Source organism: Podarcis melisellensis, assembly GCF_964234715.1.
Source record: "Podarcis melisellensis genome assembly, chromosome: 9".
Lineage (NCBI taxonomy): Eukaryota > Metazoa > Chordata > Lepidosauria > Squamata > Lacertidae > Podarcis > Podarcis melisellensis.
In genome coordinates, this window is record NC_138541.1 from 50,946,952 (window position 1) to 50,961,841 (window position 14,890).

The 14,890-nt window shown below is 44.0% G+C and overlaps 1 protein-coding gene across 1 annotated transcript; it reads left to right on the forward strand.

Annotated features, from left to right (window-relative positions):
* Positions 1–2,864: 2,864 nt before the first annotated feature.
* On the forward strand, positions 2,865–11,759 carry LOC309378417 (cytochrome P450 4V2-like). The gene is made up of 11 exons (XM_081926535.1): positions 2,865–3,101; positions 3,979–4,091; positions 4,589–4,674; positions 5,546–5,736; positions 6,077–6,146; positions 6,681–6,807; positions 7,355–7,546; positions 9,901–10,003; positions 10,367–10,501; positions 10,606–10,785; positions 11,187–11,759. The coding sequence occupies exons 1-11, from the start codon at positions 2,891–2,893 to the stop codon at positions 11,357–11,359; spliced, it is 1,581 nt and encodes a 526-aa protein (XP_081782661.1). The 5' UTR covers positions 2,865–2,890; the 3' UTR covers positions 11,360–11,759.
* Positions 11,760–14,890: the final 3,131 nt, after the last annotated feature.

The window sequence follows — 14,890 nt, forward strand, 5'->3', positions numbered from 1 at the left end:
AAAAAGCATCTCTGGGGTATTTGTGGAGCACAGGAATCAGTTCATATTCGCCCCCCCCCAAAATATAGTCTGGCCCCCCATAAGGTCTGAGGGACAGTGGACCAGCCCCCTGCTGGAAAAGTTTGCTGACCCTTGGGGTTGACTTATCAAGAGCTATTAGAGTGGAGTCAATAAGACTGTAAAATTAAAACAAGGGAATGGTTAACAATGGAAGGTTATAGATTCCAGTGGTTATCTCATTCACAACTAGCAGAGAGATCAAAGTTGGATGAAAGGGCTAAGATTTACATTGTGCTATGGTATATAGATGATATAGATATAGAGATGATAGAGATGGAGATAGAGATAGATGATATAGACATAGATATAGATATAGATAGATAGATGTATTGACGCTTTCTAACTCAGGTGAATTTATTTAGAATGTACAAAGGTGTTGCAATTATTTGTGGGAAGAATATGAAGGGACATTTTATCATGCCTGGTGGAAGTGTAAAAAAAAAACACCCTAAGAAATATTGGATGCAAATACATACATTGATACAGAAGATTTTAAAAGTTAACATTCAACTGAAACCGGAACTTTTCCTGCTAAGAAGAATGGATATACAATTAGAAAAGGACTATGGAACGTTATTTCAACACATGACCACAGCGGTGAGACTTTTGTATGCACAAAGATGGAATGATTCATCATACACAGCTCCACATCTCACTGCTGTATGAGTGCCTTCCAGAGCTGAGCAATGAACAAGAGTTCCTTGGTCGGAGATGATCCACTGCCACTCCTGCCCTGCCCTAGTTAGTGCAGTAGCACCCATGACACATGGCAGCCGAAACTGGAGATAATACCATCTTCATACCTAACCTAAGTAATTTTTAATATCTGTAGAGACATGGGAGATTAAATGGATTCTGGTGCATGATGGGTGTATCCAATAGTTCCTGGCACTGGGCATACTCTGCTAGCTTTTTGGAGCTAGGGTAAAGGTTACTGTCTATCCCAAATGTTTACATAAGTAGATATTTCTAAGTCACACGACAGTCTTTTAAGCCCTATGAAACCTTTGGACAGATGAGATTTCTGAACTATGAGCATGTTTTCTTTCACTGGACCTGATTCTGTGTGCGGCCGCTGCCTCGGATGTAGAAATTGAATAGCCTTCCCCATCTCTTGATCTTTATGTGAGCAAAAGCTTCATCTGCAATGTTTACTTTTTCCCCTAGCATGAAGATAAAGGCTACCTCCAGACTGTAGCTGCTTTGTGGGAGGCATTCAACTGCATACCACAAATTCAGGTTTGTGCAGTTATGGTAAATGAAGTAAGGAGCTCTGTCACAATGGAGAGTGTTTGTGGGGGTGCAAGGAGAAGCAAGAAAAGTGGATGTGGTTGCTCCACAGATCTGCTTAAGCATTGAGGTAGGGTTCAGAGCTTCTGCAAGATGAAGAGGTCTCCTGGCTGTTAGCCATGTGAAATACAAGAAAGGGCTGTAGCTCAATTCCAATCTGCATTGCATGTGCAACATCCCAGCTTCAATGCCTGTCATCTCCAGATAGTATAAAGATTCCTGCCTGAAACTCTGGTGAGTTGCTGCCAGTAGTGTAGACACTGAGCGGAATGAACCAGTGGTCTGACTCTGAATATTCTACATGTTCTTATGAAAATGAGAGGAACAAGGGCTCACTCCATCTGCTCTGCTGCGACAGGCCAGCTTCTTCAGGCCTCCTCTCCCCCCAACTATCACCTGGGAAGCAGCCATTTCACCAGGCTGCCTCAGTGGGAGAGAGAGGAAGCAGGGTTGATTGCATCCGCTGTACATCCTGCCCATGGGCATAGCCAGGATTTATTGGGGGGGGGCAGGCTTTATGTTAGGGAAGCAGAGGAGAGTTATCTGAAATGCAATTGGTCAGCTGGCTGTGTTTTTATTTATTTACTTTATTTGGGGGGCAACTGCCCTCCTGTCCCCCTGCCTACGCCTATGCTTCTGCCTCTGGTCACAGTGGGCAGCCAGATGGCTGTGGGAAACCTGCAAGCAGGACCCAAAAGCACATGCTGCTCCAGACAATATTCAAAAGCCTCCATCATGGCTAGTAGCCACTGATAACCTTGAATTTGTCTAAGGTAAAGGGACCCCTGACCATTAGGTCCAGTCGTGGCCGACTCTGGGGTTGCGGCGCTCATCTTGCTTTATTGGCCGAGGGAGCCGGCATACAGCTTCTGGGTCATGTGGCCAGCATGACTAAGCTGCATATGGCCAGCATGACTAAGCCGAACCAGAGCAGCACATGGAAACGCCGTTTACCTTCCTGCTGGAGTGGTACCTATTTATCTACTTGCACTTTGATGTGCTTTTGAACTGCTAGGTTGGCAGGAGCAGGGACCGAGCAACGGGAGCTCAGCCCATCGCAGGAATTCGAACCGCCGACCTTCTGAGCAGCAAGCCCTAGGCTCTGTGTTTTAACCCACAGTCCTCCTTTAAAGCCATCCAGGTTGGTGGTCAGCCATGGCTCCTGTTGGAGCCAATTCCACAGTTTAAATTGCGCGCTGTGTGAAATCCTTTCTTTTGCCAGTCCAAAATTCACGAGTTCTCCTGTTATATGAGAGGGGAAGAAAAACTTTTCTCTGTGTCAGGCCTCGCACGAGTCTATACTTCACGTGGCCTTTTCGCTAAGCTAACAAGCCCCCAAGGCAGCCACCTTTCTTCAGAGCGCACTCCGCCCTGTGTGAATGGAAAATGAACCCATCCCGCCGGTTTCTCCTTTGCCGTGACCTCCTTTTCCCTTCTCGCGCTCCTGCCCCTCCCGGGATCCGCCTCCTCTCGCCTTGAGGTTTCTGCTCTGAGCAAAGCGCTTCCCGGATCAGAGCGACGCCGTCCGCGCTGGGCGACGATGGTCCTTTGGGCAATGGCTCCGGAGGGCGCGCGGCTCTTCTCGTGGGCGCTCGCCCTGTTCGCCCTGCTCGCCACGCTGCTGGCCGTCTTGGTCGCCCGCTTGCTGCTCGACCAGTACTGGAAATACATGGAGCTGAAATCCATCCCGGGATTCAGTCCCTGGTACCCGGTGCTGGGCAACGCGCTGCTCTTTGAACGCGATGGGGAAGGTAAAAGGCTGGTGCCAGGTGGCCAGGCGCCCTCTCCCTCCTGCTGCCAAAGGCAAGCGCGCAGAGCGCGCGCGCAGTTTTCCCAGGCGGGTGGCGAGAGAGAGAGGGGGGGGGGCAACCAGTTCCCTTCTCTTGAGATTTGGCAGACGTCACCTGCCCAACGCGACACATCTGGGACAGGCACAAATAGGAGGCGTTGTGAAGCAGCCGCCCTCCGCCTCCCAGACGGATCTTCTCGCTTGCGGTGGTTGTTTTGGGACTTTGCTCTTCGTTTTATCGCCTCATTTCAGCACTGTACAATACAAACATTATTTATTTGTTTAGCGAGAGACGTTGCAGAAGATAAGATAAGTACAATACATTTTTTAACAAAAATATATTCATAGTTAAAATGATGGTCAGAAACAGACATTTTGTCAGATAAGAGTTTGCTCCCCTGAAGAATTTAACTTACCACCCCGGCAAACTAAAACTACCTCTCTAAAGACAAAACTGGCCACTTTTTCAGAGGTGTAGCGGGACCTGTGCCCCCAATAAAAGGTTAATCTAATAATCAATCTCTCACTACCCATCAGTCATGTGAAGCCCCTTTGTATGGAATCACCCATTAAAGGGGCTCATTTATATGGTCAGACTGAGTTCTAAGCAAATCTAAATATACTCTTAGATGGGAATGGTTGAGCATGCTGCATAAATTAAAACTTTACTTGAAAGTGGGAGGCTGAAACCAGCTCCTTGACTGAATTTTGGAAGAGGGGTCTATTGTGGTGTGGCTTTTGATCTTAGTTTAGACTATGCAATAAATTTATTAGAACAAGTAGCCTAGAGGTGGGATCACTGAATTTATCCTGTTCAAACCAGATGCATGTCTTCTCAGCCTTCTTTCGGCAGATGATGAATTACTTTGAAGACTTCCGGAATGTCCCACTGCTACAGCTTTGGGTAGGACCACTGCCCTATGTCATCTTATATCATCCAGACACTATAGAGGTGAGTCTCTCATGCTTAGTTTTCTCTGCAGGGCTGGAGAACTCACCACCACCACCAAAGGCCCCGTTCTCCTGGGTTTAGAATGCCTAGTGGGTGGTGCTGTAGCAGGTGGCGGACAGGGGTAAAGTGTAAGTCAAAAATGTAGGAGGAGCAGAGCCAACGAAAAATATGGGTCGTAGTTTTGAATCAATGTGTGGCGATCAAGAGGTGGGGTCACAGTGGGAGTCATTCCCCTTCCTGCTATTTTGTGTGTGTGGTGCACAGTGCTTTGGTCAATATGATTTCCCATGGTCAGGGCCCTGTAGAGGTCCTTACCATTTTGATGTCAGGATCTGGCATAACTTGGGGCATAATCAAACTCGGGGAAACTAATCAGAAAGCAAATGAGCTGCTACTTACATTGCAAACAGCTTAGGGGGATTTGTGGTCAAGTCTGCTAAAACACTAGCCATCACTTTGAACTCAAATATATTTTAAATATTCTCTCTCTTTGGCAGGTTATTTTGAGTAGCTCTAAGCATATTACTAAATCCCGTCCTTACAAGTTTCTGCATCCTTGGCTAGGCAAAGGACTTTTAACGAGGTAAAGGAAAAAGCACCCCTGGAATGTGGTTGGGCAGTGTACCCTTTTGGAACACAGCATAGGTGGCATGTCCAGTACTGGATGAACAATGAATCTTGTTCACAAGTCTCACCATGTATGTATAATGAATGAGTGAAGGAGGAAGTGGAGATGAAGTCATAGGTAAAGGGACCCCTGACCATTAGGTCCAGTCATGGCTGACTCTGGGGTTGCGGCGCTCATCTTGCTTTATTGGCCAAGGGAGCCGGCATACAGCTTCCAGGTCATGTGGCCAGCATGACTAAGCCGCTTCTGGCGAACCAGAGCAGCGCACAGAAACACTGTTTACCTTCCCGCTGGAAGTATTTATCTACTTGCACTTTGACGTGCTTTCGAACTGCTAGGTTGGCAGGAGCAGGGACCGAGCAATGGCAGCTCACCCCGTCATGGGGATTCGAACCACCGACCTTCTGATTGGCAAATCCTAGGCTCTGTGGTTTAAGCTACAGCGCCACCCGCGTCCCAAGTCAGGCACACCTGAAATCCATCCCACTGCCCACTCTCTACCTGCATGTGTGCTATTGAAAAGAACCATTCCTTGTGTACAGAGGTGTCTATTGTAGATGGGTGGCCCCTTTCAGATACTCAGCCGTGTGTGTGGACTTTGGGTGCAGTCCTGCTCTATTTTCCTCCTGTTCAGTACCTCTGCAACCTCATAAAATGGCCACCTGGGGGCAAGTGGGGGTGGGGATAGGATGGAGTGTCTGGAAAGCTGAACAGGAACACTGCACACTGCAATGTTTTGTTCCAGGTCCTGCCTTAAGGCATTGCATTTTTTGCTTTGAGATTTGTTTGTGTAGAGAAAGATAATGTTTAAGTTTTTCTTCCGCAGCACTGGGGGCAAATGGCGGTCCCGAAGGAAAATGTTAACGCCCACCTTCCATTTCACCATTTTAGAAGATTTCCTCGAGGTGATGAATGAACAAGCCAATATCCTTGTTCAGAAACTTGAAAAGCATGTGGACAAGGAGCCGTTTAATTGCTTTTTCTACATCACATTGTGTGCCCTTGATGTAATCTGTGGTAAGTGCTGCGGTTGCTGTTAAAGTGTTGCAATAAATGAGGTTTAAACATCCCTCTCAATTTCTGGAATAATTTACTTTTTTGTGAGGCCTGAAGAGAAGAGTTGTTTGTCATCTATATTGAGCACATTCCATTTTTTATTTTTTTAAAAATCATAAATTGATAGAATTGGAGAGTTGGAAGATACCCCAACTGTCATCTAGTCCAATCCCCTGCAATGCAGGAATCACAGCTAAAGAATCATTGACAGATGGTCACCCAACCTCCAACGAAGTCCACAACCTTTCATGGATTGCAGGAGCAGGATTCTTTAACTGATTTTTATTTCCTTCGTTCCTAGAAACAACTATGGGCAAGAGGATAGGAGCACAACACAATAAGGATTCGGAGTATGTCAGAGCTGTCTACAGGTAGGTGTCAATGTGATTATTCTAGCACCAGGGACGGGGAACCTGTAGCCTGCCATAGGTCAGAGATGCTGGTGGCCGGAGTCAAACAGCATTAGGAGAGCCACAGGTTCCCCATCTCTGCAGCAGAGCCTTGATCCGCAAATACTTTTGCAGGGGGCTGGATGGAGAAAAAGACTCTTTCCCTCCACAATGCAGATAGCCTTTAGCTTGAACTTGACTGTCTGCATGATAAATTTGCAAAGGCCTGCTTTGCATGATCTTCATCCCCACCCACCTTTTTGGAAGCAGATTGCACAATCGGACCTCTATATGGGCTTATGTAGCTGCCCTGCTCAGTGGAGGAGCTGAGCACTGCCCCAGCTCTATGTCATGAACTGGAAGTCTGATTATCTGTTTCACGTGTCATCCATATTTCTCTGCCTTTCTACACGGCACTCAACTTTGCTCAGCCTAGTAGCAAGAAATCTGGGCTCTTTGCTGTACTTCTCATCGCTTTCCTGGAGATATACCCAGCCTTGTTGCTTGTTACCCTAGGATGAGTGTTCTGATTCAAGAAAGACAGAAGTCTCCTTGGCTCTGGCCTGACTTTCTGTATCATATGTCCAGAGATGGAAGAGAACATTACAGGAACCTGAAGATACTCCACAGCTTTACTGATAATGTAAGCTGCTGAGTTTTCTCTTTTTGCATTATATTTCGTAGACACAGATACTAAAGTGTGTTCTGCTAAGATTCACAATGGTGCCCCCTGCCCCGGACTCCAGAGCCCTGTTCAGGGCTTGTTAGCCTGGGCATGTGTGGGCAAAAGTTTGCAAAGGGACACGTTGGGCCAGCCCCCAACATTGCTGACAGTACCCCCTCCATTCCCAACCTTCGTGTATTTAGAGCCAAGATCTAATGAAGGCTTGCAGGTGTATTTTCCCAAACTCACTTTCAAGACTCCTGGAATTTGGAATCCCACATTCAGGCTACCTAATGGATCTCATGGCTGAGTCAGGATTCAAACTCAAGCCTGAGTCCAACACTAACTACAATGCCTCACTGTCACCATTTTGTTATTGCTGGTACATCAAGTGTGTCTTCATAGCCAGGGACATAGCTAAGTCCAACAAAGATAGCTGATTGTTTTATTTGGCACTGCAGGGACTGCACACATTGGATTATGCAACCTGAGAAATGAAAGGCTTTTTTTGTTTTTATTATCTAAGGTCATTGCAGAAAAAGCTCAAGAACTAAAAAACCAGGAGCAGCATAGAAGCGATGCTGTCAGCAATGGTGAGCAAAGCAGGCGCAAAGTCAGGAGAGCTTTTCTCGATATGCTTCTGAATGCCACTGATGATGATGGGAAGAAGTTGAGCTACCTGGACATCCGAGAAGAAGTGGATACATTCATGTTTGAGGTAGACAATAGTGCTGGAGGAGAGTGGTGGTTAAAGATGCAATCCCATTGAACTGAATGAGCCTTATTTCCAAGTAGACACGTTAGAAGGATCCCATTGTAAGAGTAAGGAAGGTCTACAATGGGTGCCTCAAAGGCAAGACTTCCTGTTGCCTAGAGGGAGGCACTTCCAAAAAGACTCTTGCTTTTCATCAGCTAAGTAATGGGAAGCAGTGGTAGGTTACAAAATAAATTAAAGTGGTATCCTGGAAGCAAAGCTAGGGAAAATCTGTCTCATAGCTAGATAGGTGTGCTAACCATTCTACTAGTCTCAGTCTCAGTCAGTTTTATTGGACATAGCCAAAGGCTGCCGCAATGTACACAGAATTATTTGACAATTAAAAGAAAATATACTGAATTGATAAAAAAGACTTAAAACATTTATATTATTAAAACATTACGTACGCTAAACAGAGCTATAAAAGTGCCCCAATGTACAAATAAAAACATTAAACAATGAAATTCATAAGCTAAAATCATCACATGATCACTAATGTTAAAAACAATATCAATTAATACAGTGTGCAATTTATACTCAGAGTTTGGTGACAAAGATAGAGCATAGTCTGAGGTAGATAGATAGGATCAAATTAATTCATCTCCTTTACAGTTAATGGCTACCTTGGCTATATAATTTGCTCTAATTTTCCTAACAGCAGTTGCAAAAAGTGCTACACGCCAGGTCACATACTTATCTGTGTCTGGGAGGAGATATAAAATCATGTCAAAGGGGTTCTGGCCAGGGGACCCTGTCAGTATAGGTACTAAAAATCTTTTCCTTGCACCATTATATAAAGGACAGTGCAAGATATATTGCATAAGGTCCTCTACTTCAGAACATCCCCTAATGCAAACATGTTCATTTTTTGGTATGCCTCTGTGTCTCCCATCTCTATAAGCAGAGCTTATTGTATTTAGTCGTAGCTCTGTAAAAGCTTTTCGAAGTTGTGCAAAAGTCAGTTCATTAAAATAAGATATGTGTTCATTGGCCTCTCTAAGTTTAAAATACAATGGGGCGCATGTAGAAGTGCACACAGAGTTTAGATTGTTTTTAGTTGCCACTGCCCTTATGGTTCGTTTTAAGATATTTTTCTGGGAATATAAGGGAAGTTCTTTAATCTCAGTCACTGAGAGGTCATATTTGCCCATCAGTTGGGCAGCGTGATGTACCCAGTTTTTAAGGGGTAATCCATTCAAGAGCTCAATCAGGCTTTTTTTGGTAGCCTAGTGTTGTCCATCTGTTGAACTCTAAACCAGTAACAGAGAATTCTTTTATCTATTTGGCTCTCTATGCTCAACATGCGAGTTTCCAACCTGACCATAGCAGATTGCACGTCTTTGGGTAAACCTAAAAGAACTCTTTTAAAAAATAATTCTGTGGGGGTTCCAAACCTGAGACCTTTGAGGTACCCTAAACCTCTGCACCATATAAAATCTGGGCCATTGTTTTTGCTTTATAGACAGATAGAGCTGGGTTGACCAAATTTCCACCTTTACAGGCAGCGAATTTCAGAATAGCTTTTGCTGATTTAAAGGCTTGCAATTTAATATTGGATAGCTATGTATTCCAAGATGCCGTTTCTGAATAAATCAATCCCAGATGTTTAAGCGTATTTACTTGGTTTATGATGTGTTCATCCAGGTGCCAAACATGCTTTTTAGAACGCTTCCCAAATACAATGACCTGCGTCTTATCATAGTTTATAGATAAAGCATTCCTCATGCAATATGAACTTAATTTTGCAAGCAGCCGTCTCAGGCCCACCTGGGTTCTAGATACAAGTACTAGGTCATCAGCATACATTAAAACTGAGAGATTTTGGTTGGGAATTGTGACAGGGGCAAACTGTAGGCCCTCCAGTTCTTTAACCATGTCATTAATATAAAAATTAAACAGGAAAGGTGCCAAAATGCATCCCTGTTTGACTCCAGTAATGGTCTTAATTCTAGTGGTGAGATGGCCAGCCAGATCCACCTTTACTTGTATTGATGTGTCAGTATATAATGTTTTGATGAGAACCATTCTACTAAGACCTTTTCAGATATGGGAGTGACTCAGGAGTGTCAGTTTGCATTTGGCATAGAGGAAGTGACCCGGGCACCTAGTCGTGCCAATGCACTTAAAATTTTGAAGTATTCATTCTTGTGTATGAGGCTGGTGCCTTTGAATTTTGGAATTCAGCTATGAAAAACAGTTGCAGGTGCCAGAGGATTGGAACTACTTTTTTTCAGGCCCTTGAATGGGTCATTAATATAATGGCCCAGAATTTGTTGTTGTTGAGAAAACATTATGTCTCTTTAATTCTTTCTTCCAAGGGTCATGATACCACTGCTGCTGCAATGAACTGGTGTATTTACTTGCTTGCTCGTCATCCAGAAGCCCAAAGAAAAGTTCACCATGAACTGGATGGTGTTTTTGGTGAGTTTCCCTTTCCCATGGGTCTAAACTTGGACAAGTGTGGGATGCAGGTTTATTTCTAGGTAAGTGCTCATAAATATCACATAGCCTTTCTAACACTGAGTTGGGGAACCTCAGGTCCACAAATACAGATCCCAGTTTGGATCTTTGCAGCTCCAATGTGTTCAGACCATGTGCTAGCAGAAAGGAAGACTTGCTGACTTACACCCTAAGCCTAAAGCACAGAAATGAATTAGTGGACCCAAACAGTTCCCAGCTCCATCAACATATAAAATAGTTGTTAGACCATCAAGGTTAAGGATGCATATTTTGCTATTTATAAATAAGTTGTGTTTCTCTAACCGCCTCTTGTTATCTTATCAGGGGACTCGGATCGTAACATCACAATGGACGATTTGAAGCAACTACGGTATCTGGATTGTGCTATTAAAGAAGCTCTTCGCCTTTTCCCTTCTGTTCCATTTTTTGCCCGTACACTGCTTGAGGAATGTTATATTAGTAAGTAGCCCAAGTGGCTTGATGGCCTGATCCGCTGTGGCTGTCAGCTCAGTGTTGGGTGGCTCTACAAGAAGAAACTTTCATGGCTATCTGTTCTTTGGCAGGAGGATTTCGGATACCAAAAGGGGTTGAGGCCATCATTGTGCCCTATGTACTGCACAGAGACCCTGATGTCTTCCCAGAGCCTGAGGAATTCAGACCTGAGCGATTTTTCCCTGAGAACACAGCTGGGAGACACCCATATGCATATGTGCCTTTTTCTGCTGGGCCTAGGAACTGTATTGGTACGTACAAGAATAAATAAAGAATAAAAAAGAGAGCAAAAAAAGGATTAAAAAGAGTAAAAACATCAACTCTCGGCACCCTTAACGAACCACAGTTCACAGGATTCTTTGAGGAAGCCATGACTGTTAGCAATATTATAGTGTTTTAAATGTATAGTGCAGATGTACCTAGAACTAAATGTTATTTGTACACCATTTATCCATCCCTTCCAGTTTTTCACTCAATCCTACCAGTGGCTGTAAGTCCACCACTATCTGTATATCTATAAAAGTGTTTAAGAATTTAAAAATGAACCTGAGAACCTGACCTCTGTGTCACATGGCTCATACTGAATAATAATAAATATGTATTATCGCTCTGGTTAATTGTATCTTGTCATTGCTTTCCAACCCCTCTGCAGGCCAGCGCTTTGCACAGATGGAAGAAAAGGCCATTTTAGCCACCATTCTACGGCGCTTTCGTGTTGAAAGTACGCAGCAACGCGATCAACTCGGCACTGTAGGAGAACTGATTCTTCGTCCAAATAAAGGCATCTGGATTCAGTTGAAAAACAGATCGTCTTCTGGCTCTTAAAACAAGAAACTTCAGGGAAATTCCTTACCACACCACATTAGGACTTTTTTTTATTGGGTAAAAACTGTTGGTTTTCAGTGCAGGACATTTCAGACTGCCCAATGCTACTAGGACTTCTTTCTTAACCAAACCTGTGTTTTTGCTTTTTAAAAGCCAGCAGCTGCAATCCAAAATCTGATGCTTGTTCAATTGATGGGATATTGCAAATGGCTATGGGATTTGTAGGCTTCAATCTAGGTTGCCACTATATGACTTTTCTTAATCCTAAAAAAAAAAAAAAACAGTGTGTTTTAATTTTAAAAACTCCTGTATTTTGAAATGTATGCACATAAAAAATATTGATAATATATATAATATATTTTAATGATGTATGAATATAATAAAAGACCTTGGAAGTAGAGATTAGACATGAGCACCTCAGCAATCTCAGGGCCGCCTGTCCTGGACCCAGGGCAAATTAGCACCACCTAGTGCATGAAGACAGGAACTATAGTTGCTTCACAGGAACATTTAACAAGTCACCCGCATCACAGAGCTCTCATTGCGCTTTTCTGTGTGAAGGGCTGCATGTGCCATTTTACTTCTGACTTTTATAGGCATCATATGCAAATTCCTATGTGTCATCACAGGCCGCTGATAATGATTTGATGGACTTGATCACTGTGTTTGCTTGATCTGGTTTGGGAAACCAGAGAAATAATCGTGAATAATACCACATTGCAATTTGGGGGAGAAATTTGGAATGGATCTAAATAGAGTGCTTCCTATTTTGGGGCAGAATACAATCCCATCAAATTCAGGTGGTACAATTATCGCTGTTTTGGAGCTATTGCAAAAGAAAACCCCCAGAGATCAGCCTTTTTGCAATAAGAAAATGACAGGAAAATGCACTAGGAAGTCTGGGTTAACTCTTGCTTGCTTGTTGTTGTTTAGCCGTTTAGTCATGTCCGACTCTTCGTGACCCCATGGACCAGAGCATGCCAGGCACTCCTGTCTTCCACTACCACTTGCTTGATACAATTGTTGTATCTCCCCACAACAAATCAGGATGCATTCTCATTTTGTCTCTGAATCTCTTTGTGGACAAATTCAAGATGAATTCTGACTATCTCATCTAATCTCTCTGCAAACAAATCAGGATGAATGCTCACTAAAGAGGTCCTCTGTCATCCAACAATATGTCTACGGGGATTTGAGAAGCCACCTTTTGTCTGCTCTGTGCTTGTTTGCTTTGGATAAAGGAGTGGCAGTATGCAATCAAGAGAAAGTTCTGCAGATTATATTTTTTTAATCCTCTCACTTTAACTGAGGTAAGTCAATATTTTAGGTTTAATTTTAAATGTTGAGAAAGTGAGGTAGAGATTGCAAATCATCCATTAAATGGATTCTAAAACATGGTGTGTGTATCCAAGAGTTCCCAGCACTGAGCACACTCCGCTTGCTTCTTGGAGCTAGGGTGAATATTACAACTTGTCCCAACTGTTCATGTAAGTAGACATTCCTAAATTATGCATTCCTATGAAACCTTTGGACAGATAAGTTTTCCTAAATAAGATCACAATAGCATGGCTGTGTTTTCTTTCACTGGGCCTGATTCTGTGCGTAGCAGTAGCCCGGAACGTGGAAATTCAATAGATGAAGCTTTCCCTATCTCTTGATCTTTGTGTGAGCCAAAGCGTCACCTGTAGTGATTTATTTTTCGGTATGAAGATAAAGGCTACCTCCAGACTGTTGCTATTTTATGGAAAGGATTCAAGTGTGTACCAGAAATTCAGGTTTGTGCAGTTACGTGAATTAAGGAGCTCTTGTCGCAGTGGACTAAAATATCTGTGTGCATGTGGGCGTGGGCGTGCAAGGAGAAGCAATACAAGTGCATGTGGTTGCGCTATATCGCAAATCTTCTGCCTGAGCACCAATGTAGGGTAATGAAGGGATTCAAGGGCTTCTGCAAGATGAAGAGGTCACCTGGCTATCAGCCATGTGAATAATGAGGAAGAGCTGTACCTTAGTGGGAGAGCATCCGCGTTGCATGCATGACACCCCAGGTTCAATGTCCATCATCCCCAGATATGCCTGGGAAATATTCCTGCCTGAAACTCCGGTGAGTTGCTGGCAGTCAGTGTAGACAATATTGACCTAGATGGAACAGTACCCTGACTTGGTGCAAGGTAGTTTTTTTTGACATGTTGTGATGAAAACATGAAGATAAAGCAAGAATTCTTTCTGAAACTCAAGTCCATTCATAGAATCGTGGAGCTGAAAGGGACTCCAAGGGTCATCAAGTGCAACTCCCTGCAATGGAGGAATCTCAGCTAAAGCATTCACCAAGAGAAATCTGTAGGGAAGTGGATGAGCAGATGTATACTTTTCACTGTTTTATTCATACATTTCAGAACCTTTGGACATGGTGCACATTAAGTGAGGCTGCCTGTGGATTTCTTTGTTCCTTGGCTGTCCCAGGCCACAATGCAGAGTTAAAAGCTACTATGGAAACCATGCAGGTCAAGACTTGTCCAGTTCTATACAGTGGTACCTCAGGTTAAGTACTAAATTCGTTCTGGAGGTCTGTACTTAACCTGAAACTGTTCTTAACCTGAAGCACCACTTTAGCTAATGGGGCCTCCTGCTGCTGCCATGCCGCCGGAGCACCATTTCTGTTCTCATCCTGAAGCAAAGTTCTTAACCTGAAGCACTATTTCTGGGTTAGCGGAGTCTGTAACCTGAAGCGTATGTAACCTGAAGCGTATGTAACCTGAAGCATATGTAACCCGAGGTACCACTGTATTTTGTTAACTGTTGAGGCACTGCGAAATGTAGTATAGTAGTAAGCTAAAGACCAACAGATGACACTCATATGCCAAGGCATTACCTTATTGTATCTTATATTCTTCATTCACAAGCGGCCACAATACCGGGTAATTCCCAGAATAAAGAAATGCCAATTTATTTAATCCACCCACCGATTCCTCCAAAATCCTTTCCGGCTTTATTATCTTATATTAGAGTGTCTGCCTCCCTAGTGCAGGGACCTGATACAGCTCCCACTCCCAATTTTTTCTGCTTTTGGTGGCAGCAGTAAAGGACAATACAGTGGACGGTCGGCTGGCAATCCATGCAGGATGAACGTTCGCAACCCGTGTCTGCGTGTCTGCGCACGGGTGGGTTGTGATTCGGAGCTTCTGCGCATGCCCAAAGTGTGATTGAGCCCTTCTGTGCATGCGAGACTGCCGAAACCTGGGAGTAACCCATTCTGGTACTTCCGGGTTTCGGAGGTCCGTAACCTGAAAAAACGCAACCTGAAGCATCTGTAACCTGAGGTATGACTGTACAGTACATTTAAAGAAGACATGGTGCGGTGTGGCGGGTGGGGGAGGCAGGCGAACAGGAGCCCAGCACCCTGGATTAAAGCAGCTGGAGTCCCTGGAATAGGGGACCTGGGGAGGCCCAAACTTAATAGCATCTGATCATGAGAAACAAAACATCTCTCTCCTTTTTCTACTCAATGAAAGTAGAACATTGCTGAAATTTTGG

Coding starts and splice junctions, on each gene's coding strand:
- LOC309378417 (XM_081926535.1), top strand. CDS start 2,891: ATGGTCCTTTGGGCAATGGCTCCGGAGGGCGCGCGGCTCTTCTCGTGG. Junction 6,147..6,680: donor TATGTCAGAGCTGTCTACAG/GTAGGTGTCAAT, acceptor TTGTTACCCTAG/GATGAGTGTTCTGATTCAAG. Junction 10,502..10,605: donor GCTTGAGGAATGTTATATTA/GTAAGTAGCCCA, acceptor GTTCTTTGGCAG/GAGGATTTCGGATACCAAAA.